The sequence below is a fragment of the Verruconis gallopava genome (genome assembly GCF_000836295.1).
Source record: "Verruconis gallopava strain CBS 43764 unplaced genomic scaffold supercont1.19, whole genome shotgun sequence".
NCBI lineage: Eukaryota > Fungi > Ascomycota > Dothideomycetes > Venturiales > Sympoventuriaceae > Verruconis > Verruconis gallopava.
This window is the reverse complement of record NW_015622155.1, coordinates 224,347-250,047: the sequence shown is the minus strand read 5'-3', so window position 1 is coordinate 250,047 and position 25,701 is coordinate 224,347. Positions and strand designations below refer to the sequence as shown.

Sequence of the window (25,701 nt, the reverse complement as noted above, 5' to 3'; positions counted from 1 at the left end):
ATGGAGAGTGATCGTTGAAAAGTGAGTTGATTTATGTTCTTGATTTGTAAATCAGGAGCCAGCGTACGATTCCTTCGTTGCACACACTACAACCTACGCGCATCATGAAGCAGTCGTCAAGGGTCATAATATTCCTGCGTTCTCAAGTCCCGAAAGGGGACATTTTCTGGGAACGTTGTACAGAGCATGGTCGACAGGTCAAAACTCCAATACTGCAGATATAATAGGTATTCATCCTTATTTTGTATGGGCGTAATTCACAGCGCGTATGATGATCCTCCATGTATTTTATGACTTCGTTTCCATTCAATATCCGTCGTTCTCGCTACCTCTCCCTTCTCTCATCTTCTTCTCCCTGCCCCAGGGCCCGCCTGTGCCTTTTCAGCTAGACTTACAACGTCTCCAATTCCTGCTTCTATTTGCTCGTCTTCGAGAGCGCGTATCTCTTCTCTGCAGTCCCACCATTTGTCTTCAGCACGATCGAAAGCCTTCTTTCTAACTTCCTTAACACTTTGTGCATCGGAATTTTGATTCCCCGGCTCTGCCATGATTATCTCTTGCCACTGCACCGAAGTTCGAGCATAGAAATCTCGTAGCGTTTCGAATGGCCGGGGATATGGTAACCCGTCGTTACGCTCAGTGATTTCTTCGGTCTCATCTTCTTCTTGTCCGCTTAGTTGTGACGTCGAGGTGGATACCTCGTTAGTAGCTGTGCGCGCCTCTGTGACCTCGTTTCCATTCAACTCGTCATCAGCATCTTCATCTTCATCCTCCTCGTCGTCTTCGTCATCATCGCTCTCTCCACTTTCGCTGCCTTGCCAGTCTTCAAGTTCACGCTTGAATATTTCGCGGACCCCATCGAGCTTGCCGAGATCGATAGCCCACATCTCATCGAATGTATACTCACGGTCGCCTTTCTCGAACGTTCCGCCATACAGGAACAACGTATCGCCTTGAACCGCAAGTTGCGCATTAAAACGTGGATTGGGCATCTCGAACATAACAGGTTTTTCAGGCCTTTCATCTCCATCGTCTTCAGCAGCAGCCTTTGAGGTTTCAATATCTTCTTGTGCTGCTCCTGCTTTCATCTCTAAATTTCGCAAATTTGCTAACAAATCTTCTTCCGCCTGTCGCCCCCGCTCTCGCCGACTCCGTTCTGGTGCCGCTCTTTTTGGAGCCGCTCGGGGTCGTCTCAACGCGAGTGGGAAAAATCTATTTCTCTCCACGTTCCAAGCGAACATTTCGTTGAAGAACTCGCTTTCGATGCCTTCTTCGCTCTCTTCGACGTCGTGTACGCCGCCAAATTGGATCCCTCGGCCTTTGTGCAGGCACATGGTTGCGCCGGCTCTCGTAGGATTTGGCGCGTTTGCAGGCCGCTTGCGCCGCTCCCATCTAACTGCTGGAAGACTACCTGGAGGGGCCTCGCTGGCAGGTGGTGTGATACGAAGAAACCAGGTATCTTGGTGAATAACAGGTTTTGAAGTGACTCGAGTGCCACCTTTGATCCCTTTATTGCCAGCATTGACCGTTGTTTTCACTCTAGAATATCCTCCAAAGAGAACAGCGCCATTTTCGTGAGGCAGTAATGTAAAACTAGAGCGCGGATCGGGCTTGCCAGTCGCAGGAGGCAACTTGGGCTCGTGCCAAGTAAAAGTGTTGCAATCGTAAATCCATAGGTCGTTTAGATATTTCGTGCTTTGGCTTGTGTCTTGGAAGCCCCCAAATAATATAATGTAATTTTTGAAATATGTCAGCCGATGTCCGGATCTAGCTGGTGGACCTTTGCCTTTTCCTTCTAGTCGTGTCCACTCACGCGAAGAAGGATCCAATCGCCAAAAGTCATTATAGTGGTAGAATGTGCCTTGTTTTGGAGAAGAAAATTCTCCTCCAAACAAATAGATACCTCCAGCATTACCACCCCGACACCAGGCATGACCACTCCTAGGCAAAGGAGAGTTTGGCGACGTGACTTTCCGCCACTCATCGCGGTTGATATTATAGATAAACAAGTCGTTGTAGAATGTTGCAAGTGCTCCATTGAAGTATTCTCCTCCAAACAAGAAGAGTTCATTATCATTTGAAGGCGATCCAATCAAAGTCGCACTTCCTCGAGGCGTCGGTGGCTCGGATACGGTTTCCGTAACTTTCAGAAATTGCTCCTGTTGGCGTGCGTATTCTGCCAACACGGCATCGAGATCAACATCCTCAACATCACTGTCCTCGTCCAACTTGCCCTTTACTTTCAGTTTCTTGTCCGTCTTTGCGCTCTTTTTTTCTTGAGACTTAGCCTTCCGCGCTTTCTTCTCCGCTTCCTTCGATTTTTTGTCCTTTTTCGCCATGTTCAATATCTCAGCTCTTTTATATGGAACTTCTTACGAGCTTGTGCTGTAGCTCAGCAATTTAGACATTTACCCAAGTGTCTGTGCTAATTTCAGGTCGTGGCATCGAAAACAGAATAGTTCTAGTCGAATCACGAGAGCGACGCAGAAAATCTAACACCCGAATCGGGTGGCTCAATGGCAAGTTTAGCCGACATCGGGCATATGGGGGCGTAATTGCCACAGCAGGTACGAAAGCAGAAGCTCATTCTTTCCATCGGCGCCGTCGGCCTCAATGACTCGGGCTGTTTCGATTCGAGAGATGGCGGGCGCCATCAGTGCCGCAAAGTTAATTTCAAAGAACGCCTACAATGTGCCGGGTAACACTCTTCCGTTCACTGCATAGACATGAAACACTCTAAGCTGACCCTAATCAAACAGGCAAGATAAGAATCACGGAGTACTTCTTCGAAGTACCGCACGATTGGAACAACACCGCCACTTCGAGGCCATTGACGATCTTTGCACGTGGAGCGAGGAGGCTTGAGAGGCCAATCGATCCCAGCAACGATGACCCCAAGAAAGACTTACCGTGGTTGCTATTTCTGCAGGGAGGGCCAGGATTCGAATGCGCCAGCCCGCAAAATAATTATTGGATCCAGACGATACTAGACAAAGGGTATCAAGTGCTGTGTTTGGATCAACGAGGAACAGGATTGAGTTCACCCTTAACTCAATCCACGCTTCAAATGAAAGGTGATGATCAACTTCAAGCTCAATACTTGCGTGCCTTCAGGGCCGACAGCATTGTCAAAGATTGCGAGGCCATTAGGAAGACGCTGATGCACGGACTGCCCACTGAGAAAGCAAAGTGGACGCTGATGGGACAGTCCTTCGGCGGATTTTGTGCGACTACGTATCTGTCATTCTTCCCGCAGAGCTTGCGAGAAGTTTTTATGTTCGGTGGACTTCCACCCTTAGTTGACAGTCCAGATGAAGTGTACAAACGCCTTTTCAAGAAAGTAATTGAGCGGAATGAGGCCTATTACCGAAAGTTTCCCGAAGACATCGACAGAGTACAACAAATTTGCAAACACCTACAGCAGTCTGGAAACACTACGGTCAAAGACACTACTTCACAAGGTTTTATCACGGCAAGAAGATTCATGCAGTTGGGGTTGTGTTTTGGAGGTCATGGGGGATTAGACACGGTTCATGATCTTGTGTTGAAAGCACATTCCGAGCTGAACTATGTGGGGCATTTGACGCGACCAACTGTAGCTCGCATCGAGAGCTTGCTTCCATACAATGATCACATCATCTACGCTATCTTGCATGAACCTATTTACTGTCAAGGGTAAAGTGTTCACCCCTCGTTGCCACAGACGCCATCGCTAACACACCTCAAGAGAGGCCTCCAATTGGTCATGCCACAGAGTTTTGCAGAAGTGCTACGCAAAGCAGTTTGACATACCACATCCATTTGAGATAAATGATGCCACTAAAGCGAAACCTATCTACTTTACAGGGGAGATGATATTTCCCCACATGCTTGAAGATTACTCTGAGCTACGAAAAATAAAAAAGCCTGCAGAAATGCTTGCTGAATACGAGGATTGGCCGGAGCTATACGACGAAAGGCAGCTTGCCAAGAATGAAGTACCAGTGTACTGTGCTGTGTATTTGGATGACATGTACGTTGACTATGATTTCTCACGAGAGACGGCAAATAAAATCAAAGGCGCCAAGGTCTTTGTGACGAATATGATGTATCACGATGCTGTGAGGAGTCGAATGGACGAGGTCGTAAGGAATGTTTGGGCGTTGAGAGACGACAGTATTGATTGAGCATTTCCAAATCTCAGGGGTGCAGGAGTTGTAATGCATGGGTGTTTTTGATCTATCTTCATTTCCCCCGGATTGAGGAGATGGACTTGTGGCCTAGAAAGTGGGAGGCGCCATTATCGTCATTCATGCTCCGATAGGGATTAGGATCGCATTGATAGGTTAAATTATTAGCAAAGACTTTCTATTGGGATTTTCTACCTTAACTTATGACTGAGTCATTCTGATTTACAAAAATGGCTCATACTGGTCTATGGTCACCTGGGAGGCGATTGGGATTCTGCTGCACAATAGAGTAAGGCACACTGAGAGCACAGCTACGATGAGATGAAAATGTAAGGTCTTTTTAAGTTTCATAGCACAGCTATGCGCTATACTGCTGTATTCGGCAAGCTCAGTAATGACTTGTTGTTGTCAAAAGTAACGGGTGCAGCATATCGCTGACCTCGATGTAGACAACATGCATTCCGTTGAACTACGCATATGACACCGATAATTTTTTCCTCCAGCTGGGAGTCATTTATGCCGCGATCGTGACTTCGACCTCAACACCAGCTTCGATGTTAATGATGATGGCCTTAACAACTTCGGTCGGGGCATTGAGGTCGATGAGGCGTTTGTGAATTCGCATCTCATACATATCCCACGTCTTGGAACCCTCACCGTTGGGAGTTTTACGGGTCGAGATCTTGAGGTTCTTGGTCGGCATACGGACAGGACCTTGCGTAAAGCATTAGGCAAGAAATACGAAACTCGGGAAATGACATGGTGAATATACCCTTAACGCGCAGTTCCTTGGACTTCGCACGGTCGATCAGCTCAGCGCAGACCTTTTCGAGAGACTTGACATCTACCACGTGCGTCAGAAATAACACTTTCTGCATTGCAGACTTATACTCACTGCGAGAAGTCAACGTGATACGGATTCGGTGGACCTTCGGTCCTTCGCCGAAGTCCTTCTCGCCCTTGTTGTAGCTCATATTGTAATTTGTTGTATTGATTCCGACGCGAGTAGCGGTAACGTGAGAATCGGATTCGTTGTCGTTGTTGAGTTATGTGAACAAAACTCAAATTTCAGTCATACCTGACTAGAATTTCCAAGGAAATCTTGGCATTGTGCAAGTCACGTGAAATTGTTCTGCGCTTTTCCGCTTTTGGTCACCTTCTCTTCAAATTGTGTACCTGCTTCACATCTCGGGTACGAACGTTATTGATCGTGATATTTGGTATGAATTTAGCTTCAGAAAAGGCTCTGGGCTGACTGGATCAACATGGCTTTGCCTTCTTTTGCAACTGTACCTCCGTCAGAGACGAGAGCGTCTCTACCACCTGCAGAATGGCAAGCTTGCATGGCGTCCTGGATCAAACTGGTGGAACTTCATTTGAGACAAAATGATTCAGATTGGAATAAAAGCATGGAAGAAGATCGCACAAATGTGATTGGATTTCTGCGATCGTACTTTCAAGCACTCGCAAAACCTGTCTCACAGTCAGAGCTGACCACTGGACAAACTGCTGCTCGTCTTCGCCGACTTTGCTTCCTCTTATTTCACAGGACTATGAGCATGAACACACTTTCTGAAGATCTTTTTACATTGGAAGTTCTTTCTGGAGTATGTATAGTCTTTCCACGAAGTAAAGAGCTTCGTAAACTGCTCACATATGCTTGGAAGCGTCGACCCCAAGGCGTTGATGGCATTTTCCAGACTGAAAAGATTGCTCAGATCAAGGCTCTAGATGCTGGGCAGCTATCTAATGTGCAATCAATGTTCACGCGTGCAATACCCGTGCTCTACCAGGTACCCGATGTGGCGGCGTTCCTCATGACTGGATCAGACCTTCTGGATTCAATAGCCGCTGCGTATCGCGAGGCAGACGACAACTTCCGTAGGATTGCCATCATTTATGTTTATTTTGGATTCCTTGGGCTCTTAGCATCGAGTGAGCCAAACATAACTGCACTTTCGGATCATTTATACAGTCTGAAATCATCTGCCCATCCCGGCCAAGCTTCACTCCTTTCCGATGTGGTCTCAAATACACCTCTCATCCATAAAATTCGACAGATTGTGCTCCCACAGGATCCTGCACGAGCCCAAAAGCTGGAAAATGTCATAAGAAGCCACCGCCAAGCACCAAATGCACTTCTGAAGCGTGGCCTTCGCAAAAAGATTGAGAAAGGGAAAGGCCACTCAGTCGGGAATCTCGACCATGGAATGGCTAGTGGTGCACATGTACATCGTATGAGCTTGATCACGCAGGTACAGGAACTCTTTCCTGAGCTTGGCTCCGGATTCATTGTCAAGCTGCTTGATGAATATGATGACAATGTTGAGCAAGTCACGATGCATCTGCTTGACGAGTCGTTGCCGGCACATTTAAGCGGACTTGACAGGACGATGGAATTACAAGGCAAATTCAAATCAGACAGCATTGAATTAGCCACTCAACTAGTACCTAGGCCAACCCCACCACCAGAGCGTCGCAATATCTATGACAACGATGAACTTGATCAGCTCGCTGTAGACACATCCCGAATTCATTTTGGTCGTTCGAAAAACGACCATACCGCAGATACTGTTCTCGCGGACGGTTCATCAAAGTCAAATAAAGCGGCTATATTATCAGCTCTTGCGGCATTCGATTCTGATGATGATGAACGCGATGATACTTATGATATCGAAGATGTAGGTGGCACTGTGGATACTTCGATGAGCAATGAGGAGGCAAATGTGGACAAAAATGAAGAGGTTCTGTTTGCCGCATACAGGACAAGCCCGGAAACTTTCAACAGAGACGCTGCGACGCGACGTGGAAAGGCCAGAATGGCGCTCAAAGCTGAGACTGGCCTGACAGACGAAGCTATCGAAGGCTGGGCCATCATACTAGCCCGCCAACCTAGGAAACTTAGAATGCTGGAGGCGAGGTATTCCACGTTCACGGGACAACAAGACACTATTGAACGTACCGCTTGGCGTGACAGCGGTGGGGGAGAAGAGGAAGAGTCAAGTGGAGGAGAACGTGGTCGAGGCAGAGGGAGGGACAGAGGAGGTAGAGGAGGTAGAGGAGGTAAAGGAGGTAGAGGAGGTAGAGGCGGTAGAGGTGGAAATGTATCTGGTCCGTCAAACGATGCCAGCACCCAGCAAGCCAGACAGAGAAAGGAGGCGAATAAAGGGAGCAGGGCGAATCATAATAGGAGAGATCAGCGAGCCAGAAAGATGGCGAGGGGCGGACTCGCGGGCTAAAAGAACAGCGTATCTCAAGTGTACATGATCTAGAAAACAGTGCACGTTGAGGTTACTCATTCAAACACTTAATGTTCGAGGCTGGACTGAAACTTGATTTCTTCCTCAACGTTGCTTTGTACAAATTGCAGCTTTTACACCCTGTTTCGTTTGCAACTTTCTCAGCTCTGAAAATATCTGTTGACTATACTTCCAGAATCAAGCATGCTCAGCTTTACAGACGAGAGCAAGAATAAATGACGCAACGATAGTGCAAATGTACGTACCTTGAATCATTGATTGATGAGTGGAGCGCACGGGAATGTGGCATAAAGCGATCACCAAAGGGTATATCCCAAGACTTCGAAGACTGATATTTAGTTTGAACACACCTGCAGATTGGTGGATACTGGATATGCATTATTTCGGCCTCTGTAGGAAATGAAAAAAGCAAGGACATACAAGGATATGTTTCGTGGGGGTAAGCTGGTAGTAGCCACGTGCAAACCTGCAAGGCTCGCCACGAGGCTGAACAATCTACGTCACAATGATGCTCTGTAGCATGTGAAACTGCAACGCAGGCATGGCATTTTTCTAATTCGCCATTATGATTCCGAGGCTTCTGTCTCGATGGCATCGCCCCGCACGACTCCCTTGGCTGGCGTAGATCCTAGTGTGTGTGCGCTACAAGCCGGCTATTCCAACTTATGACGAGAGACATTGAGCCAACCATGCCCCACCTACTGGGACTGTAAACTTGTTACTTACAGACGGCAGGAAAGAGCATGTGAACATATGACGTACAAGCTACATAAGTTTTAGGCAGAAATGTGTATATATAAACAAGGAGCAAATCTAGGTAAGGAAAAATATCGGCCTCATTGTCAAACCTTCTATCGAAAAAAACAAGTTTCAATATCAAACAACAGTCCAAACAACATGTCTGACGCAGGCCGCAAGGATTTCACCGACAGTATGTCTCCGTAGCTTTCATAACTGGGGCGAGGCTGATATCACCATACAGAGGCTCAGGAGAAGCTTACTCCAGAGTCGCAGAAGAGCACCACGGATAAGCTCAGTGAAGGCGCCACGGATATCGGTGACAAGGTTGCACGGTGAGCTCCTCAAACATCGCTAGCTGCTGTGACTTAGAGCTGATTTTCCGCCCATCTAGCAACGTTCAGCCAGAGCAGGATAAGAGCACTACCCAGTCTATCGGCGATACCTTGTCCGGCAACAAGGACCACGCAACTTCCGGAGGCACCGGTGGCGGCATCATTGACAAGACAAAGGAGACGCTTGGCATGAAGAAATAGATCTGATTTGCAAAGAATCAGCATAGCTACTCACATCTGTCAGAGTAGCTAAGATGAATATCTGACGTTTGATCCTGGCACTGTGATTGCAAATGTATGATTACGATTGAAATAGTGAAATGAACGATACAAGTGACAAGAAATTATTTGTTCGGCTCGGTCATAAACTACCTCGGGAATTGGTAAACCTCGCATAATGTGTAATGCCAAGGTGTGTCCTGTTCGTGTACGAAATATGGCCAGTTCAAGACATGTTTTAAATGCTACGTGCACAGAAGGAGAGGCAGTATTCATTTCACCCGTGTAGAACCGCGTTCATGAGCCCCGTGATTCTTTTGCTTTACCCATTGGCGGCTTAGGCTCAAGATTGAGTGCCGTAAATCTGATTTTTGTAGTGGCCATGAGGCTTGAGACTTCGGCGCTGGCGCAGCTCCACACAGCTCTTGAACCATGATGCACTTGACAGGCTTCCTTCAGGTCAGGGTTCGATCTGGTTAGGAGTCGGGCTCATCTATGGTTGAATAGATGGGGGTTTGGACATCAGGTCATTACGGAATTGAGACTGCCGTGCCCGGTTAGGACTAGCCCCAAATGGTCTGTCTGTACGCGATAAACAGAGGGTTATACAAAAAGGAAGGCAAGACGCGATGCCAATGAGCCAACACACATTCCTTTGATTCTCATTCAGACGCGAACATGTTTGGTGGTCGAGGTGCCACTTTGGCACTCATTATTGCTTTGTTTACTGGGTTGTACCTATGGGCGGATGGCATCAAAGTATACAATACATCCGGTCCAAACAGGTCCAGTTGGTCGACTAACGAGAATTGAAAGCACAAATTTTATATTTTCGACCCTCCGCAAATGCATGAGCTCGTGAAGGAGGCGATCGCCTTATATCCAAACTCCACTGCAGGCGTCGTCCACCACATCGTCACCTCGTTGCGCGAGACCCATGGTGCTAACCACATCGCAATCGATCCCTTTCCCGACCACCCACCACCGTCTGCAAATGCCGTATGGGACCCGGCCACACAAGTCAGTCCGTACTACGATGAATGGGTCTTCAACAACGCAGGCGGCTGTATGGGCTCGATGTATTTGATCCACGCCTCGATTACGGAATACCTCATTATCTTCGGCACGCCACTCGGTACAGAAGGGCACAGCGGTCGTCACACAGCGGACGACTACTTCCACATTCTTGAAGGCGAGCAGTGGGCTTATGAGGCCAACTCGCTGGTCAAAGAGGTATATCCCAAAGGATCAGTGAATCTCATGAAGCGAGGTGTTGTCAGGCAGTACAAGATGCACGAGGGTTGCTGGGCCTTGGAATTGGCACAAGGTTGGATCCCGCCAATGCTTCCATTCGGGTTTGCGGACACGTTCAGCAGCACACTTGACTTTTTGACCTTGTACCACACAATCAGGATTACAGGCAGAGAGATGATCAGGAACTTGCTTCATGGCAAGATCTAGAGCACACCAACGCTTCTGGCACTTCGGAGCGAGACACTTGTGGCGTTTTTGATGGATGCCATTCGACTTCAGCCTTGGTCCTTGAGCCCAGGCCCTCCTGCAGTAGAGAAACTAGATGTAATATCAATTAATTTAAAAGGCTTACAGGCCACAATTATCGTCAGATGTTTTGCATCGCTGTACGCGCCAATACATGTCATATTTCTTCGCTTGATGGCTGAATGATTTTCGGAAAAGGAGGCATGACAATGGGACTAAGCCAGACGACAGCAAGAACGGTCGTACTCTTGACATTCTCCAAGGCTTAAGTTGACCGTTTTTGTTCCGCTCGTGGACATATGCATGCCGAGCTGCGGAAAGGGTTGCAACCTAGCGTCCACAAAATATTTTCCAGCCTCATGTTTGATGTATCCGGGCATTGTCGTACAGCCAAAGGTGTTTTTCAGAATTATATATTAACCAGGCATGTACTCCTCAACACACGCTACGGTGGTAAGGCACGCTGTTTTAAAGCACAGCTCAAAGACTGGTTGCGTCTCTCAGCCAGGCAGAGCTGAATCGGTTTGCACGTCGTGTTTGAGCGGAGAAGTCTGACGGACAAGCGTTGCTCATCATCCACTCTCGGCTGACGGGCCAACTTAGTATACATAAAATGAGGCAAGTCGGATATCTGTTCGATTCTTGCTGGTTGACGAAGTTCATCATGCCAGATGTGGCATGTTCCACGGGCAGAGAATGGCTCATCAGCTAACCCACGAATATGCAAAGGTTATTCAAGCCATAAGCTGGAGAACTTCTTCACTGGAAGTACAGCACGAGGGAGAGGAGAGCCGTAAAGTAATAGTATACGCTGTACAATTCATCCTTGAGATACATACATACACACATATATATATGTATATGTATGTATGTATTATATTATACTTTAAAAATGTCCTAAGCTGGGATGAGAGAGGCCGTTCTGCTCACTGACCTGCGTCCTGGACTCGAAGAAAGTGAGCTCGATTGAGACGAATCATGTGATATTCATATGACCAAATGCACCGTCTGATGTTTGACCAGATGTCACAAGATCCAAGATTGATATAAGACGAAGTGTAACACAGCGTCTCTTCTTGTCTACATTTAGAAGATGATAATCGAGAAAGCGCCGTCAAAGTCCGTGATCTCACGTGATCTGTACATCACTCTATGAGGACATGGGTTGTATACGTGAAGGAAGAAAGGCAAAAGAAGACAACACCTCTCTTATTTTGAGCTAGGTACCAGTGGGGGCGAACTACAGCAAGTCGACATTTCTTTTTTTTTTTCCCTTTTTTTTAATGCTCAGGCCGATGTGACTAACGAGATCACGCAGGGAACGGTGAATGCCGAGACTTCCAGGTCGGGCCGTGCATGCTTTGCAAGGCGTCTTGTACGGAGGTACGTGCTGGGACTTATCGCGTGCTTTGTAGCCAGCCCGCCGCTACTACTGGCATGGGCAAGGAGCGGAGCCTTTTGCGCGATAAAGTTCGGATGACGGATATGCGCAGGTGACGATGAAGAACAAGAGACGCTTGGACCCCGAGATTGGCGTGGTTTTCCCTTCACGACGGATCTCGGGAGAGTGGTATGTTTCTGGTAGACGGGGGCGATAAGATTTTGTTTTGCAACAGTAGTCCGCCCGGCTTTCGGGGTGGGCTGAGGTCATGCATTCTGTCTGAGGCTTGGAGGCATAGGTTACGCACAGAGACAGCAGGTACCATTGTTGGTTCACAAAGTCGGGATAAAAAAGTCGCTGTGTAAGCAGGTGTTCGCGGCGGCGGGCGTCAACCAAGCCTGGTGACTATGCTCGAACACGGAATGGGCTGGACGACTGATTTCTGAACCGTCGATGGACAGCCGGACGGAAATATGGAGGACGGCTGACGACACGGTGCTCGATGCTGTCGTCGAAGTACGGCAACCAAGCGCAGGGCACAGCTGAGGCAAGGAAGCAGGAAATCAGTCAGTCTTGCGGGAGACGACGATCGGCAGCCTTGGGACAGATGGCAAATCAGCACAGATGACTGGGATCGAACATGCACCAAAGAAGCCATATGGAGCGAGGGGCAGGTAGTACGGATGCGTCGCCTAAACTACGGCTCGAAAGGATTGGACGTTGGGTCTTGAATCGAATCTTCATTACCATCGGCCCAGGTCGGTGCCTTTTGGCGCTAGTCAGACGTTCCATTTATGGGCCGACAGGACCTTGTCTCGATTCCTCTTCTGCGCCGGCGGGTTTTTCGTCTCCTTCGCGCGCCTTGTTTTTGGCCGTTCTGAGCGGCGGGGGATTTTTGCACAGCAGCAGGCGGCGCGCGTGGCTGACGCTGAAGCTCGTCGCCGTCGTCGTCTGTTCGGGCGTGGTGTCGTGAAGATGCTGGCCGTCTCTGCTGTCCATAGGCGATTAGCGCCAAGTGGCAGGGCAGATTGCAACTTCTGGCACATTTCTCCTTTGCGACCGACACACCGTCTCCCGGCCACGCAACAGACGCTCTCGGGTAAGTTAGGCTTTGTTCCATACATGTCCTACATTTCCTGCATCTGATTTCTATCGCCATCTGGGATCCACGGCCAAGCTTTCCCGCCCCTCCTGGCCCAGCGCGGCACGTCGGCCAAACGCTGCTGGCAGCCTCCGCTCAGCACAGCACAACACGTCGTTTCGCGCCGCGCCTGTTGGCTCACGTCGATTCCCGCCCCTTCCGGTCCTGCGTCGATGGCCCTCTGTCCTTTCGCGTCATGCCTGACTGCCACTGACCTGATTGTCGATGGCTGATGATGTCCGTAGATAGCCTCCATTACCGCGCTGAACCATGAATGGCTGGCCTGTCCACAGCGAGTCCAATGGCTTCGCGACCGACGGAACCTTCGACCCTTCGATGCTAAACAACACGTCCAACCCGAATCCAAATCCGCAATTCCAGAACCCCCCGTTCCAACAGCCGCGATCGCAGACGCCCTCCTCGCAGTTCCCTTACACGCCTCAGCAGCTCGTTCCCTCCAAGCGGCCACGCGACGACGGCGCCGTCAACTCACCTCGACAGGCGCCATCCAACATAAGCCTGTCGCGATCGCAGACTCCCCAGCAAGTCGTCAGCAACTTCCCTGGCGGCAACTTTCAGAATCCTCAGCAGGGCCAGCCGCTGCCCAGCAATTTCCAGCATTTGCAGCATGGATCGAACAACGCGACGCCATCACCTACCCTCTCCACCCAGCAGTACCGACCTCAGGCGCAACAGCCTCGGATGGGAATGTCGCCTCCTCCAGACGGAAGCGGACGCGGCACGCCTCAGAATCTGAACCAGCCTCAGTTCACCATGAATGGTCAGATGCCGGGCCAGATGAGCGGTCCACAGATGGGCATGCCGCCCACCATGGGCGCGCAAATGCCTGGCCAGGCCTTCAACATTCCCGGAACCTCGATGCCTCCGGCGTTTAATCAGAACTTCGCTGCCATGCAGGGCATGCCGGGTCAGAACCCTTACCAGCCGGTGCAACTTACCAACAACCTTGCGGCGCGACAAGCAGCCATACAGCAGATGAGCCTTGAACGACAGAGACAGATGATGCAAAGCCGCGCTGGCATGAATCCCATGATGTCGCCAGCTGCCGTCAATCAGCCAAACATGGGAACTCCAACCCGGCCGCAAGCGAACATGGCGAACATGCAAAATCCACAGCGGGCAGCAGAAGAGCGCGCCTTTATGGAAAAGATTGCCAAGTACATGCAACACGCTCAACAGCCGTTTGACCCTCACCCTACCATAGCTGGACGACCTGTCAATTTGTATATTCTCTTCCAGCTTATCGTACGTGCTGGTTCGTCCAAACGCGTTACCCAAGCAAACCAGTGGCCTGCAGTAGCAAGGCAAATTGGAATTCCTCCTGAGCAATATCCAAACGTGGGAGTCGAACTTCAGCAGTTGTTCCAGCGAAATCTTGGGCCATGGGAAGCTGCTTACTACAACTCACAACAACAACGCATGGCACAGATGAAGCAGGCACAGATGAGCGGCATGCCTCAAGGACAGCAGAACATGTCTCCGACTCGGCAGATGCCTCAAAATGTGCCACCAACCAATCAGCCTGGAAATCAAGCCTACATGAACCAGCTTCGTATGAACATGCAGGGTCAACCAAGCCCAGCACCTGGACAGATGACGCCGCAGCAAAATAATGCATCTCTTCCCGCTACCAATGGCTTTTCAACGCCGCAGTCGGATCAAACGACCGCGCGACCTCCCTCCACTGTTGATCAGCACCGCAAGAGTGCTAGTCGTCATCTGGATGGCTCTCCAGCTCAAGGGAAAGTAGGTGCATTCGCTCCAACCCCACAACCAGTCAAAGCGCCAACATCGATGGATGTTAAGGCAGTAAATGGTGCCGCAGAACCACGGCCAACTCACTATGTTCCTCACGTGGTGCCTCTTGACAGCCATGGCGGCTACATGCTTGGTGAGGCCATTTTGACCAAAAAGCCTGCAGGGCTAGATCGTCACCAACCAGTCGGTGATATGGCGGAGATGTACAAAGAGCTAGCTCTGCACAATGTTGACATTCCAAGTCATCTAGATGTCGGTGTTGTTGACATACAAGCAATCACACTGAGCTTGCAATCCGGGATCAACGCCGAGGTGCGTTACGCCTTGGATCTGCTAGGAAAACTTACAGATGGTACTCTGCTCCCGAGATATCTGGAATTACCGGAATGTGGCGACCTGCTCGACGTGCTCATAGACTGTGGTGAAGATCAAGTCGAGTTCCTCAGTGACAAGTCGAAGAGAATAGAGGGCTTGGAACATGGGTCATACGAGGAGATCGCAAGATTGGCCAAGCTTGAACTCCAAGAGGTGCAGGATGTTCCCGAAGTCGGCAGCAAAAAATACCAGAAGGAAAGAGCAGCAGAGCGATTGCTTGCCGTCACTTCAATTCTGCGAAACCTGTCCTTCCCTCGTAATATCATGGACACGCGGAGAGACAATTCACATTTCCTCGCTGCTTCTCGCGCCGTCAAATTCCTGTCGAACACAATTGGCCTCCTTGCCACGCGCGTAGTATCGCTTCAGTCATCGCTTAACACTCAGGACTTCATGAAGGACGTTATCGTCTTCCTTTCAAACACTGCGAAAGAAATCGTCCTCGACTCGCAAGAGGATGCGTACAACTTTCTTCAATTCATTCTTGCCTTTGCGCCTGGGCCAATTCCGACTGAGACGAATCCGTTCCGTTTTGCAAGCTATAAGCCATCTGTGCACAAGTATTACCCTACGGCGATCGACGTATTTGCGAAGCTCCTTGCTAGGGATGACCCAAATAGAACATTTTTTAAGCAGATCTTTGTGGATGTCTCCGACCATGAGGATGAGGACGAATCCGATTTGCCAGTACATCAGAAATACGACCTTCTAACTCGCGCTTTTGGTATGGCTATAGCTGTCGTACCCGATGTCAGTGGACATGAGCGCAAGCCGATTAACCGTATGGACGAAGAAATTTTGGCAATTGCTCAAGCGCGAAAACCGACCCTTTCACAGGGTATGCTTACTGCCGACATTCTCTCTATGCTTATCCCATCCTCTGATCCAGGACTCGCCAAGTCTTGGCTTCGAAGTCAAGATTCATGGGCCACTGTGCTTTTTAGAGTCATCTCAGAATTGGCGGAGCATGACGGAGCAAGAGAGCTAGTGTTCCGGAACCAGAACGGTGGTCAAGTGCCACCACAACTATATCGTGATGAAGCCTTCCTGCAGACCGTCTTTGTAAACATCGTTTCACGAGGCATGTCAATGCTCAAGCGTCTTGCAAAGAAGGCGCTCGAAGACTCGTCGCTGTCAGCGAAGGAGACATCTAAGGACAGTATCGAAATGAAGAAAGTCAATGGTGTATCTGCTTCTGATGATATCGAGGAAACAGCTGGGCACAATGCAACCAAAGAGAAAGAGAGCCTACTCGATGACCTGTCCGACATGGAGAGATCACCAACAGTCGACTTCCTACCTCTTTCCGACTCGATCTTCTACGGCATTTTTGCGAACACCAAGGAGTTAACGAGCGGGGTAATTGCCGATTACATTGCATTGGGTGAGATATTGCATTGAAAATCACGGCACTTGTATTTATGTTTCAAAAGATTTTTTTAACACCTTGAATACGGCGTCTTCATAGCAATGATGAATGGAGAAAAGGACTTGACTCCCGTTGCATATGAACTATGTTATTTGGCGTCGCTGTTAACAGTATCTGCTGTTGGTTGGGTTCTGGAAAAGTGCCATCTTCAAATCCCCTTTTAGCAGGAGAGCTTGGATTGAAAATTGAACAACGGGTTCATATGGTGATGAAATGAAGATGCGCAAGACCTTTATCTCCTGTTCATCAGCGAGTAATTACCAGTTTCTGTATTGAATCTTCAACTTCAAGCTCTTGATACACTCAAATGTCTACGTACGATTTGCGCATCATCAGATCATCATGAAGTATTACGGTGCATGGTTTGCTCGCCTGTTGAATGTAGCTTTCGGAGACTAGGTCGTCTCGGACTTGGCTGTGCCTCAGAGTTCGAGTTCAGGGATTTTACTCGGCGAATTGCAAGTAGTCACAAAGCAACGGCCCAGCTCGGAAAGATATGATAATTGATGACGATAGAGGTGTCACATACACGCATTTTACCACTACATTTGACGTCCGCATTTAGTCCTGAAGACCGATTACGTCAAATGAAAATAGAAACAACCTTGAAGCAGGTAATACCAGCGTTCATCCAAGCACAGGCGCCTTCGCAATCGCTGAAAAATGTATCTTAACACGAACACGTACATGGAAACCAGAGTCTTATGGTGAAACAGGTATGAAAAAATGAGCAGAATGAAGATGTAAAGTTTTCCTTCACAGAGAAAGGGGACCAGCTACTGCTATTTAACTGCATTATGCACGGCTGTAATCCACTTGGAAGCGTAGAGATCGAAATCGATCGCACCCACCCCTGCCCCCGCCCCGGAGCCTCGCCGAACAATTTCTGAGTTGACACCTTGAAACAAATAAGGTGGATTTATTCGGCATTAGATTGAGACGCAGGAGGACTTTGGACTGGCAGGCTGACTATTTTATAAACCTGCGGCAATAGCTTAATTCCGTCCAAATTCCGTGATTCGTTTATAGTAGCGTCTTTGGAGCGATAAATCATGCCGTTTTCCCCGCCTTTCGATCACGCCGTCCTTCTCCAAGTTCAATCGTGCTTTTGAGAGAAAGAAAGAATTAAAAAAAAGTATCTTTGGAGCCTGTAAAGAGCCTTTATCACTACCGAAAGAAGGAAAATGGGTGAAATTCCTCCAGAGCTTCAGAAGAGCCTTGACGCGACGAAGGTATCTTATGTTCAGCTCGGAAGGTCTGGCCTGAGGGTCTCGCTTCCCATCTTAGGAGCCATGTCCTTTGGACACAAAGATTGGGCTCCTTGGGTGGTAGAAGACGAATCGGAGGTAGAAAAGCTGCTTTTGGGCGCATACGAGAGAGGATTGAACACCTGGGACACAGCGAACGTCTATTCGAACGGCGTGAGTGAGGAGTTGATCGGCCGCATCATCAAGAAGAACGGCATTCCACGACACAAAGTCATCATCCTCACCAAGTGTTTCGGTACAGTGGGAGAGACGCCCGCGCTGTCCCATCTGAAGTATCCCCAGATGAAGAACACGAGGGACTACGTGAATCAGTCAGGTTTGTCGAGACAGGCTATTTTTAACGCAGTCAATGCCAGTCTAGCGCGTTTGCAGACTGATTACATTGACCTGTTGCAAATCCATCGTTTTGATCCGACAGTACCAATAGAAGAGACGATGGAGGCGCTCCATGATCTGGTCAAAAGTGGAAAAGTCCGGTACATTGGGGCGAGCTCCATGTGGACATACCAGGTTCGCGGTCGCTTTCCGTAACCTTTCTTTCTTCGTGTATCCTTTGCTGACGTATAGAATCCAGTTCGCACAGATGCAATTTACGGCAGAGAAACACGGTTGGACCAAGTTCGTAAGCATGCAAAACCATTATTCTCTTTGCTACCGAGAGGAGGAGCGCGAGATGAACAAGTTTTGTCACGAAACCGGTGTTGGCCTTATTCCATGGTCTCCACTGTATCGAGGACACCTCGCAAGGCCAGTGGACAGTGGCGAGACCGTTCGCTCCGAATCAACGAAGAAGACTCTTTCAGCGTTCTCAAACATTACGGCAGAAGATAAAGCGATAATCAAGCGAGTTGAGGAATTGGCTCAGAAGAAGGGTTGGAAGATGTCTCAGGTTGCGTTGGCCTGGATCGTGCAGAAGAACACGATTCCCATTGTAGGTTTCAGCAATCTGGAAAGGCTGGACGAAGCTGTCGAGGTGAAAGGCAAGACTTTGACAGAGGATGAGATGAAATATCTTGAGGAGTTGTATATTCCTAAGCCTATCGTTGGACATTTTTAAGAAAGGCCATGCTAATTTGCATCAAGCTGGCCATGATTTTCAAGTGTCTTAAGTGACATCTGGTGCTTGAAAAGTCACTCTGTTGGATCCATAAGCCTCGATTTTGGAATCATGTCTAAGTAGCAATTAATAAGTCGCCCATTGCGTGCAGAACATGACCAGAGTGTCTAGAGAAAGAGTGGATGAATACGACAATCTCTAGACAGAAGAGCAGTAGTTGTCATTCTTCCACCCAGAGTGTTGTTGGTGCCATGAGATATAATCTGCTCCGAGCGTCCCGAAATCTGCGAGTTCCTTATCGTACTCTAGGAGTATACGCTTCGGTCCAAAATCATGCCATGTGAAATGGGTAAGGGCACAATGGCATCCTGCTCTGACAAGACAGGGACACTCCTATCCGGATATGTCGGCGGACAATGGACAGATACATACTTGGCATATTGGTAGTCCGATACCTCATTTGCTTTGCAGAGCATTGAAAGCTCTACGCGCCTCTGGATTGGTATTTCTTTGCTCTGTAATGCGCTAGGCGTGACGGAAGCGTGGACTTCTTCAAAGTGAAATGGTGATCATGGCTCTCAATGCTCAGGCGATATCATTAGTAGGAGCGGCAACATATGCACCCCTCTAGAATAAATCAGAATGTCGAGCAGATGGAATTGAAGGGAAATCCGGTTGGCTGCAACATTAATTTCAATGAGTATGTGTAAATATACGATAATAAGCTCAGGCGCTATAAGTTTTTTGCCAAATGATAGCCATGCCGCGTAATTTACGTGGCACTAGCTGAACGTACACCACTGATAGTGGCCTTTTGACTGTACTGCTGACAATTGCGACAGCTAACTAAATGTATGTGCTGATCCGAGATAGGGTGATCTACATAGCAAACAAATTTGAACGAAAGATATGGTAAAGAAGTTCCCAAAGAGCCTTTGATGAACACTCTTTCTCTCTGAACGTTGCAATTCTGAACATAGGCCCGAATTGAGACATGCATGCAGACATATTACATCGGTCCGTAAGCTTTGATTGCGATAGAAAATCGTCGTTCGGGAGGTTATTCGGACAGCAGCCATAGCGACCGACTGTCGGGAGTCCACACGCATGAGTGATCGGTGTCCGTGGTAGAAGGTCACCTGATTAAAACATCGCCAATTTTCATTGATACTCCGAAAAGGGGTGCATGCAAGAAGATATTTCGGACAACTTGAGTCGAGGCGATAATTCCGGTATGTATCATGCGATACGGTAATGTTTCCTAATTTTTCGATGGTTCTTGAATTCTGCGAGCTTAGTCGGTTGTTCCACACCGATCAGAGTATTCTTCGAGTATCTTGCGCGAAACGTCATAATTAGGTTATGCCAACATCAGCTATAACATTCTCTGGATTATGAAACTATCTACGATGTCTTACATTGATAAAAAAACCATTCTTTTCGTTACATAACTCCTCTGTAGCACTTTCACGCCACCCCTCAATGGCAATCTTTTCCGACTTCAGTGCATACGAGTCTCAGAATGAGCAAAGCTGGATTGCTTAACCATGATTAGACCTCTGCAGGTTTACCTCACCGCTTACTTGGTCGTAAAGCCAACAGACCTTTTGCACAGAAATAATCCATCCATTTTGAACTATCAATGTGGACTCGACCTAGGCCCAAACTTGCAAAACATTAAATTTATTATGAAGCAGAAACAGTAAGCAGAGTCATGGGTACAACATGAATCCGCGTAGCCTCAAGCGTTCCTTTTCGCTGCGCTTTCTGCTGTCATTTTGAGCGTTTCAGGAGCATCCTCCTTTGGCATGTACACTTCAATGAATTTCAACTTGCCATTGGGCGTCGAGAAATCATCATCCTCAAACAATTTGTCCAGTTCATCCCTCGTCCTTACGGCAAACGTCTCAAATTCTTCTGTACGTCCGCCAAAAGCAGCTGGAAGATCCTTGTATTTCCACGGCTGGACATCATTGTATTCGGCATCCCAACCATGTATGAAGCGTTCGATAGTATATCCATCATTGCAGATGACGAAAATGTAAGGAGAAAGTTTGTTTCGCAGCATATCGGAGACAGCCTGAGCAGTCAGCTGGAACGAACCGTCGCCAGTCCATAGAATCGATCGTTTGATACCCATCTCTTTAGCAGCAAGTGCTGCACCCTGAGTGGCACCTGTGGCGTAGCCAATGCTTCCCCATAGGACCTGAGAGATAGCTTTTACATCCTTTGGAAATCGAGTATTCCAAATGCCAAAGTTTGATGTTCCTGTTTCGGTGATGATGATGTCACCAGCCTGAAGCCATTGACCTAGTCGTGGCCATAGCCAGCTGTGGTTGATGGTGCTTTCCAAAGAGTCCTTTTCTCTCTGTGGCATTTCGTTGCTTGGCTCATGCGAACCAAGATGCACATTTAGCTTCAAGCCCTCTTTTAGCTTCTGGGTGAGCTTCTTCAGCACACCATTCATACGGACACCGGGATATTCAGAATAGCGGACTTTGGTTGTGTACGTGTGAAAATCAATAGTTTTGAGTTGCGATATTTTGTAGGAGAAACCGGCAGTGTTGAAGTCGGATTTGATGGCTCCAAGCGTGAGAACCAAGTCCGAGCTTTCCACTCGTTTGGCGACACCTTCGTTCGAGCCACTGCCGGCATAGACACCTCCATAGTTTGGGAGTGTTTCATCGACGCCTCCCTTTCCCATAGGAGTGACGAAAACTGGAAGCTCAGAAGCTTTGATGAACTCATTAGCCACATCGCCAGCCTGTTCAAAATTAGCATCATGGTCTTGTTTTTGTGTTGCAAGTACATACATGATGCCGTATAGTACAGGCATCGAGCAAAATGACAGGGTTTTGGGCATCTTTCAAGTATTTTGTAATAACATCGACCACATAATCCTCGGCATCAGGATCGTTGGGCTTGAAACTTAGATCAATAGGGGTTTTAAGCCTAGCCCCCTCGATTTTCTTCTGGGCCATATCCGTTGGTAGACTGATATAAACGGGCCGAGAATGAATATAGCATTCTCGAATGGCGTTGTCTATCAACATAGCAGCCTCGTGTGGGTCGTTTAGCATAGAAACCGCGCAAGAGATATTGCTGAAGATTTTCTGGAAGACGGTGAAGTCACCATTTCCCAACGTATGATGGAGCAATGCGCCATCTCTCTGAGAGGCCACAGAAGGATAGCCGACAATGTGCACAATGGGAACGTATTCAGAGTATGCCCCCGCAATGGCATTCGCAGCCGAGAGTTCGCCAACACCAAATGTGGTGACAAGGGCAGCCATGCCCTTGATCCTCGCGTATCCGTCCGCTGCATAGCCTATGTTGTGTTAAGGATCGAAATCTTTATGTACGTGAAGAGAAACAAACCAGCATTTAGTTCATTTGCATTACCAACCCACTTCAACCCAGATTTTGGTATATAGTCCAAGGCTGCTAAGTTGTAGTCGCCGGGTACGCCATGGATGCTCCTGATGCCCACTTCATATAATCTCCGAAATAGGTACTAGACGCAATCACATGTTAGCAGGGAAACCGCAGCTACACTCGAGGTAAGGCGTGCGAACCTCAGAGACGTTGACTGGCTCTTTCAATTCACTCGTTCGAATGTCTAATGCCATTGCAGTGACGTTTTAGAGATACAAATCGAAGCAGCTTTTTGCAAAATATACGGTGGAAAGGTGTTGAGCTCGAGAACGCAGCTGTTGGGTCAAGCTTTATATGGCTGATCTCTGCATATCTTCGGCGGAGCTTATGACGAATGATGTGTAAGGTACTTGCGCATAAGGCGGAAAGCTACGGCCTCTGGATCAGAGCTATGGCTGTCGAGAACCAACAATGGCACAATCATATCCTGACACAATCATGCAAGCAATAGAAGCAAGCGTAATATATCTTATGATTTAGTTGAGAAAAAAAAATCCAGCCGCGATCAAACCCTTTACAAGTTCAACCTCATGTTAAGGTTACAACTTCATCGAACTACGATCACGCCACCGACTTAGCGACGTCATTCATTGTCAATAACACAGCACCTCTTCCCAGAGCCGGTAGCTCAGGCTAGCGTTGGAAAAGAGGTGCAAAAATTTCGGGCGGAATTCAAGACCAATGTATTATCCTCAAAAGCTTCGTCATGATGGTCACAAATAGTACAGCACGCAACTTGGACATTGCAGTAGCATGGCTGAGGCCACCTTGGGACATTGTTAACTTCAGTCGGGCCCGATCTTCTTGTATTGCTTTGAAGTCTTGTAACAACTCCCGATAACTCTGGGGTCAATGATTCTAGAGACTACTGACATCACTATTTCTTCGGCTTTCACCATCGGCATCTTCATCGTCCAAGAAGCTAAGACGTCCAACATCAAACACTCCTGTAGCCCACTCTCCAAAAGCGCCAGGACCCCAGACCTCATCCTCCCTTCCTTTGCCTTTTCTCCCAGCATTTCCCGCTCCGACAGAGCCCTTGTTCCACTCGTCATACCAATCCTCGTAGATTTCTACCACTTTGTCCATGACAGCTGCCACAAGCGTTTCTTTGGTTCTTCGATCTGTGATATACTCCTCCAATTTCTTCCTTAAAAATGGAACGTCCTTCTCAAGCGATTTGCGCACCTCCAAAGTGGCAGCCCTAGCATCCTTGACACGTGATTGTAGTGGTTTGGTCATGCGTTCGGCGAACGAGTCTACAAAATCATTTATTACGGTTCGGAGGCGACCGTCAAGCTCGGCCTTCGCATCAAGCATGTTCGTAACAACCTTGGGAATGAGGCTACCCCCAACCAGCCTAACAAGGTTTAGAGGATTAAAGAGCCCACCACGTGAGCGAAGTTCCCAGAACGTGTTAGTTACAGAAGAGAAGTCGAACTGCACATCGGGAGAGACGAACTCGATGTCGAATGCGACGATTTGTTGTTTAAGAGTGAGGAGGTGCTTGATGAGGAAAAGCTGCGCATCTGTAGGAGATGCTTGTTTCGATATAAGAGTAGATGCATGGTGTAGCGAAAGGGTAGTTTGGTGCACAATTTGGTGTGCAAGATCATCAAAGACGGAAGACTGGGATTCGCGTTAGCAAATCGAAACGCCTTGTTCTCGCTAGACTTACATGGACCAAGCGATATATTCTACTCAGAAGCCATACAGCCTTTGGTAGCGTTGGATAGCAGTCTGATAGCGAAGATGCGAGTATCAGATCTCTGTCCGGATTATCTTCATCCGCGATTGATGCTGTCTTCGAAAAGGGTCCATTTGTACTTTTGCGGCCAGACAGCACAGGACCATTCGCTCTCGAGCCAGACTGCGGTGCACGACTGGACCTAGTTGGATAATCTAGATCATTTGGCTTCGGTTTATAGTACTCAATATCATTGCGCAGAGTCGTTAGAGTCAAGAAAACAAGCCTGGATTGCGCGTCTTCAAGTGCAGGCGCGATCAGATGACCAAAGTCTAGCTTTGGGGGCCCAGGTGAGTTTGGTTCGTCCTCATCCTCGTCGTCCATATATCTAGTTTGTATTAGAGTACAAAGCTCACACAGCTTTTGGATTTGTGTCTCATGTATAATCCGGGGTCGCAACTGATCGTAGAACGGGTCCATCATCTCTTCGAGGAATGAATACAGAGCGGCGTCAGATGCGAACCATTCGCCCCACAGGTCATATTCATCGGAACATATTCCACGAATGAAACTTATACTGCTTCTTGCGAAGGAAACAAGATCCTTTGATGTGTTGGGGCTAGCTGCGATCTCGCTCATATTTTTGTTGATTATGGGCCGCAATAATTTTCCCCGCGCAGCTCCGTAGCTTTGATAGAGCTCGTTCATGAGGCTCTGGTATTCAGCCTCTGAGCCTGGTTCTGCGCCTTCTGGAAGAATGGCTCTTTTCTGTATCTCCAGGCCGATCGCTTTCATCTCGGGAGCAGGTACACGGAATTTAGCATACAGCAGTGCCGACTGCGTTGTTTCATTCAGCTGTCTTTCAGCTATGCGCTTCGTAACATCCGCAACGACATCTTTGAGCGAATTGGCAAAATGATTTCGTATTAGAGTCAGTGCTCTGGTTAAAAGCAAACGATAACGTGATCTGTAGCTGGCTGATTCACGATGTTTGGGCTGAATTATGTTAGCGTGCTCCATCATAACACCTGAGCATTACCTACATGAGCTTGCATGTATTCTAAGCAAGTATCGAGGTTCGATAACATATCTGAAAATTCCCTGCCTCCAACTAGTCTGCCCGCCCCAGGAGCATTTAGCCGCCTTGTCATTGGTTCAAGATACGTATAAAACTGTAAGTTCTCAGCTATGCCATTGGCAAGCATAATTGTTCGATTTTGGTCGCTCAATAAATCCTCGCATTGTGCTTGGAACGAGGTAGTCTGTGTTTCCACTTCCCTGAAGTTATTCGAAAGGTTGATTAGAAGTTGCAATACTGCATTGGTCCCGTTGAGCAGAGATTCTAGGTGCTCCTCGGCAAGGTGAAGCTGATCGCGGTACAATCTATTTTCAATGAGCTTCCATATGGCTCGACATTCTTACTCAGTTGCGTACCGGTACTCTTCCTGGCTAGCATCCAAGAGGTCGTTCTGTAACCCATGATACCAAGACCCAAACTCGAGGTCATTCTTGACTTGCTTCCGCCTATGTTTCTTTCGCTCTCTCTCTTTTTCTAATTTATTTTCCTTCTTAATGTGTGCCCTTACGACATCGTAGAAATCGCTATAAGATTTGGCCCTTCTCGCTACTGTAGCTTTTGGCGGCTCCTGCTGCCTGATTTTATCAACTACCGGCTTAAACAGTGCTTCTACGGGAGCGACGTCGGTTCGAATGTCCTCCTGCATGGTGCATCAGAATTGTTCAGCGGAAGAAGGAACGCAAGCTAGGTGCGTGTCTTACATTTATTGTCTTGCGGCGCTGCGAAGGAGACTTGCTGATTACTGTGGGATTCGCACGCGACACAAAGCTCGAGTACCAGCCATCATCATTCATGGTTCGTTGGAAAGTAGGAACCGGCCTAAGGTCGATTTGAATTATGTATTGAGGCC

At 48.1% G+C, this 25,701-nt stretch overlaps 10 protein-coding genes across 11 annotated transcripts; 6 read left to right on the top strand and 4 right to left on the bottom strand.

The window, feature by feature from the left end:
- Window positions 1-217: 217 nt before the first annotated feature.
- Window positions 218-2,443, bottom strand: PV09_05887 (uncharacterized protein). The gene has a single exon (XM_016359450.1). It carries the CDS (start codon window positions 2,337-2,339, stop codon window positions 342-344), a length of 1,998 nt encoding a protein of 665 aa, XP_016212699.1. The 5' UTR covers window positions 2,340-2,443; the 3' UTR covers window positions 218-341.
- A 155-nt stretch (window positions 2,444-2,598) lies between these two features.
- On the top strand, window positions 2,599-4,353 carry PV09_05886 (uncharacterized protein). Its single transcript, XM_016359449.1, has 3 exons — window positions 2,599-2,698; window positions 2,760-3,675; window positions 3,728-4,353. Exons 1-3 carry the CDS (start codon window positions 2,614-2,616, stop codon window positions 4,164-4,166), a joined length of 1,440 nt encoding a protein of 479 aa, XP_016212698.1. The 5' UTR covers window positions 2,599-2,613; the 3' UTR covers window positions 4,167-4,353.
- On the bottom strand, window positions 4,331-5,215 carry PV09_05885 (40S ribosomal protein S20). The gene is made up of 3 exons (XM_016359448.1): window positions 5,065-5,215; window positions 4,942-5,013; window positions 4,331-4,883 (listed from the first exon to the last, which is right to left on the bottom strand). Exons 1-3 carry the CDS (start codon window positions 5,141-5,143, stop codon window positions 4,684-4,686), a joined length of 351 nt encoding a protein of 116 aa, XP_016212697.1. The 5' UTR covers window positions 5,144-5,215; the 3' UTR covers window positions 4,331-4,683.
- Window positions 5,216-5,354: 139 nt separating this feature from the next.
- PV09_05884 (uncharacterized protein) lies at window positions 5,355-7,585 on the top strand. Its single transcript, XM_016359447.1, has one exon. The coding sequence runs from the start codon at window positions 5,435-5,437 to the stop codon at window positions 7,406-7,408; it is 1,974 nt and encodes a 657-aa protein (XP_016212696.1). The 5' UTR covers window positions 5,355-5,434; the 3' UTR covers window positions 7,409-7,585.
- Window positions 7,586-8,086: 501 nt separating this feature from the next.
- Window positions 8,087-8,846, top strand: PV09_05883 (uncharacterized protein). The gene is made up of 3 exons (XM_016359446.1): window positions 8,087-8,360; window positions 8,412-8,502; window positions 8,562-8,846. The coding sequence occupies exons 1-3, from the start codon at window positions 8,216-8,218 to the stop codon at window positions 8,701-8,703; spliced, it is 378 nt and encodes a 125-aa protein (XP_016212695.1). The 5' UTR covers window positions 8,087-8,215; the 3' UTR covers window positions 8,704-8,846.
- A 494-nt stretch (window positions 8,847-9,340) lies between these two features.
- PV09_05882 (uncharacterized protein) lies at window positions 9,341-10,347 on the top strand. The gene is made up of 2 exons (XM_016359445.1): window positions 9,341-9,480; window positions 9,538-10,347. The coding sequence occupies exons 1-2, from the start codon at window positions 9,400-9,402 to the stop codon at window positions 10,180-10,182; spliced, it is 726 nt and encodes a 241-aa protein (XP_016212694.1). The 5' UTR covers window positions 9,341-9,399; the 3' UTR covers window positions 10,183-10,347.
- A 968-nt stretch (window positions 10,348-11,315) lies between these two features.
- Window positions 11,316-16,716, top strand: PV09_05881. Of its 2 annotated transcripts, none has more exons than XM_016359443.1 (2): window positions 11,316-11,466; window positions 11,540-16,716. In XM_016359443.1, exon 2 carries the CDS (start codon window positions 13,014-13,016, stop codon window positions 16,296-16,298), a length of 3,285 nt encoding a protein of 1,094 aa, XP_016212692.1. In that variant the 5' UTR covers window positions 11,316-11,466; window positions 11,540-13,013; the 3' UTR covers window positions 16,299-16,716. The 2 variants fall into 2 exon arrangements, with proteins under 2 accessions (XP_016212692.1, XP_016212693.1); XM_016359444.1 differs by having other exon boundaries at window positions 11,316-12,701; window positions 12,989-16,716.
- A 698-nt stretch (window positions 16,717-17,414) lies between these two features.
- Window positions 17,415-18,916, top strand: PV09_05880 (uncharacterized protein). The gene is made up of 2 exons (XM_016359442.1): window positions 17,415-18,104; window positions 18,169-18,916. Exons 1-2 carry the CDS (start codon window positions 17,511-17,513, stop codon window positions 18,649-18,651), a joined length of 1,077 nt encoding a protein of 358 aa, XP_016212691.1. The 5' UTR covers window positions 17,415-17,510; the 3' UTR covers window positions 18,652-18,916.
- Window positions 18,917-20,006: 1,090 nt separating this feature from the next.
- Window positions 20,007-22,580, bottom strand: PV09_05879 (uncharacterized protein). The gene is made up of 4 exons (XM_016359441.1): window positions 22,227-22,580; window positions 22,030-22,165; window positions 21,465-21,979; window positions 20,007-21,415 (listed from the first exon to the last, which is right to left on the bottom strand). Exons 1-4 carry the CDS (start codon window positions 22,278-22,280, stop codon window positions 20,393-20,395), a joined length of 1,728 nt encoding a protein of 575 aa, XP_016212690.1. The 5' UTR covers window positions 22,281-22,580; the 3' UTR covers window positions 20,007-20,392.
- Window positions 22,581-22,863: 283 nt separating this feature from the next.
- PV09_05878 (uncharacterized protein) lies at window positions 22,864-25,699 on the bottom strand. The gene is made up of 5 exons (XM_016359440.1): window positions 25,553-25,699; window positions 25,208-25,491; window positions 24,817-25,156; window positions 23,765-24,769; window positions 22,864-23,715 (listed from the first exon to the last, which is right to left on the bottom strand). Exons 1-5 carry the CDS (start codon window positions 25,643-25,645, stop codon window positions 22,945-22,947), a joined length of 2,493 nt encoding a protein of 830 aa, XP_016212689.1. The 5' UTR covers window positions 25,646-25,699; the 3' UTR covers window positions 22,864-22,944.
- Window positions 25,700-25,701: the final 2 nt, after the last annotated feature.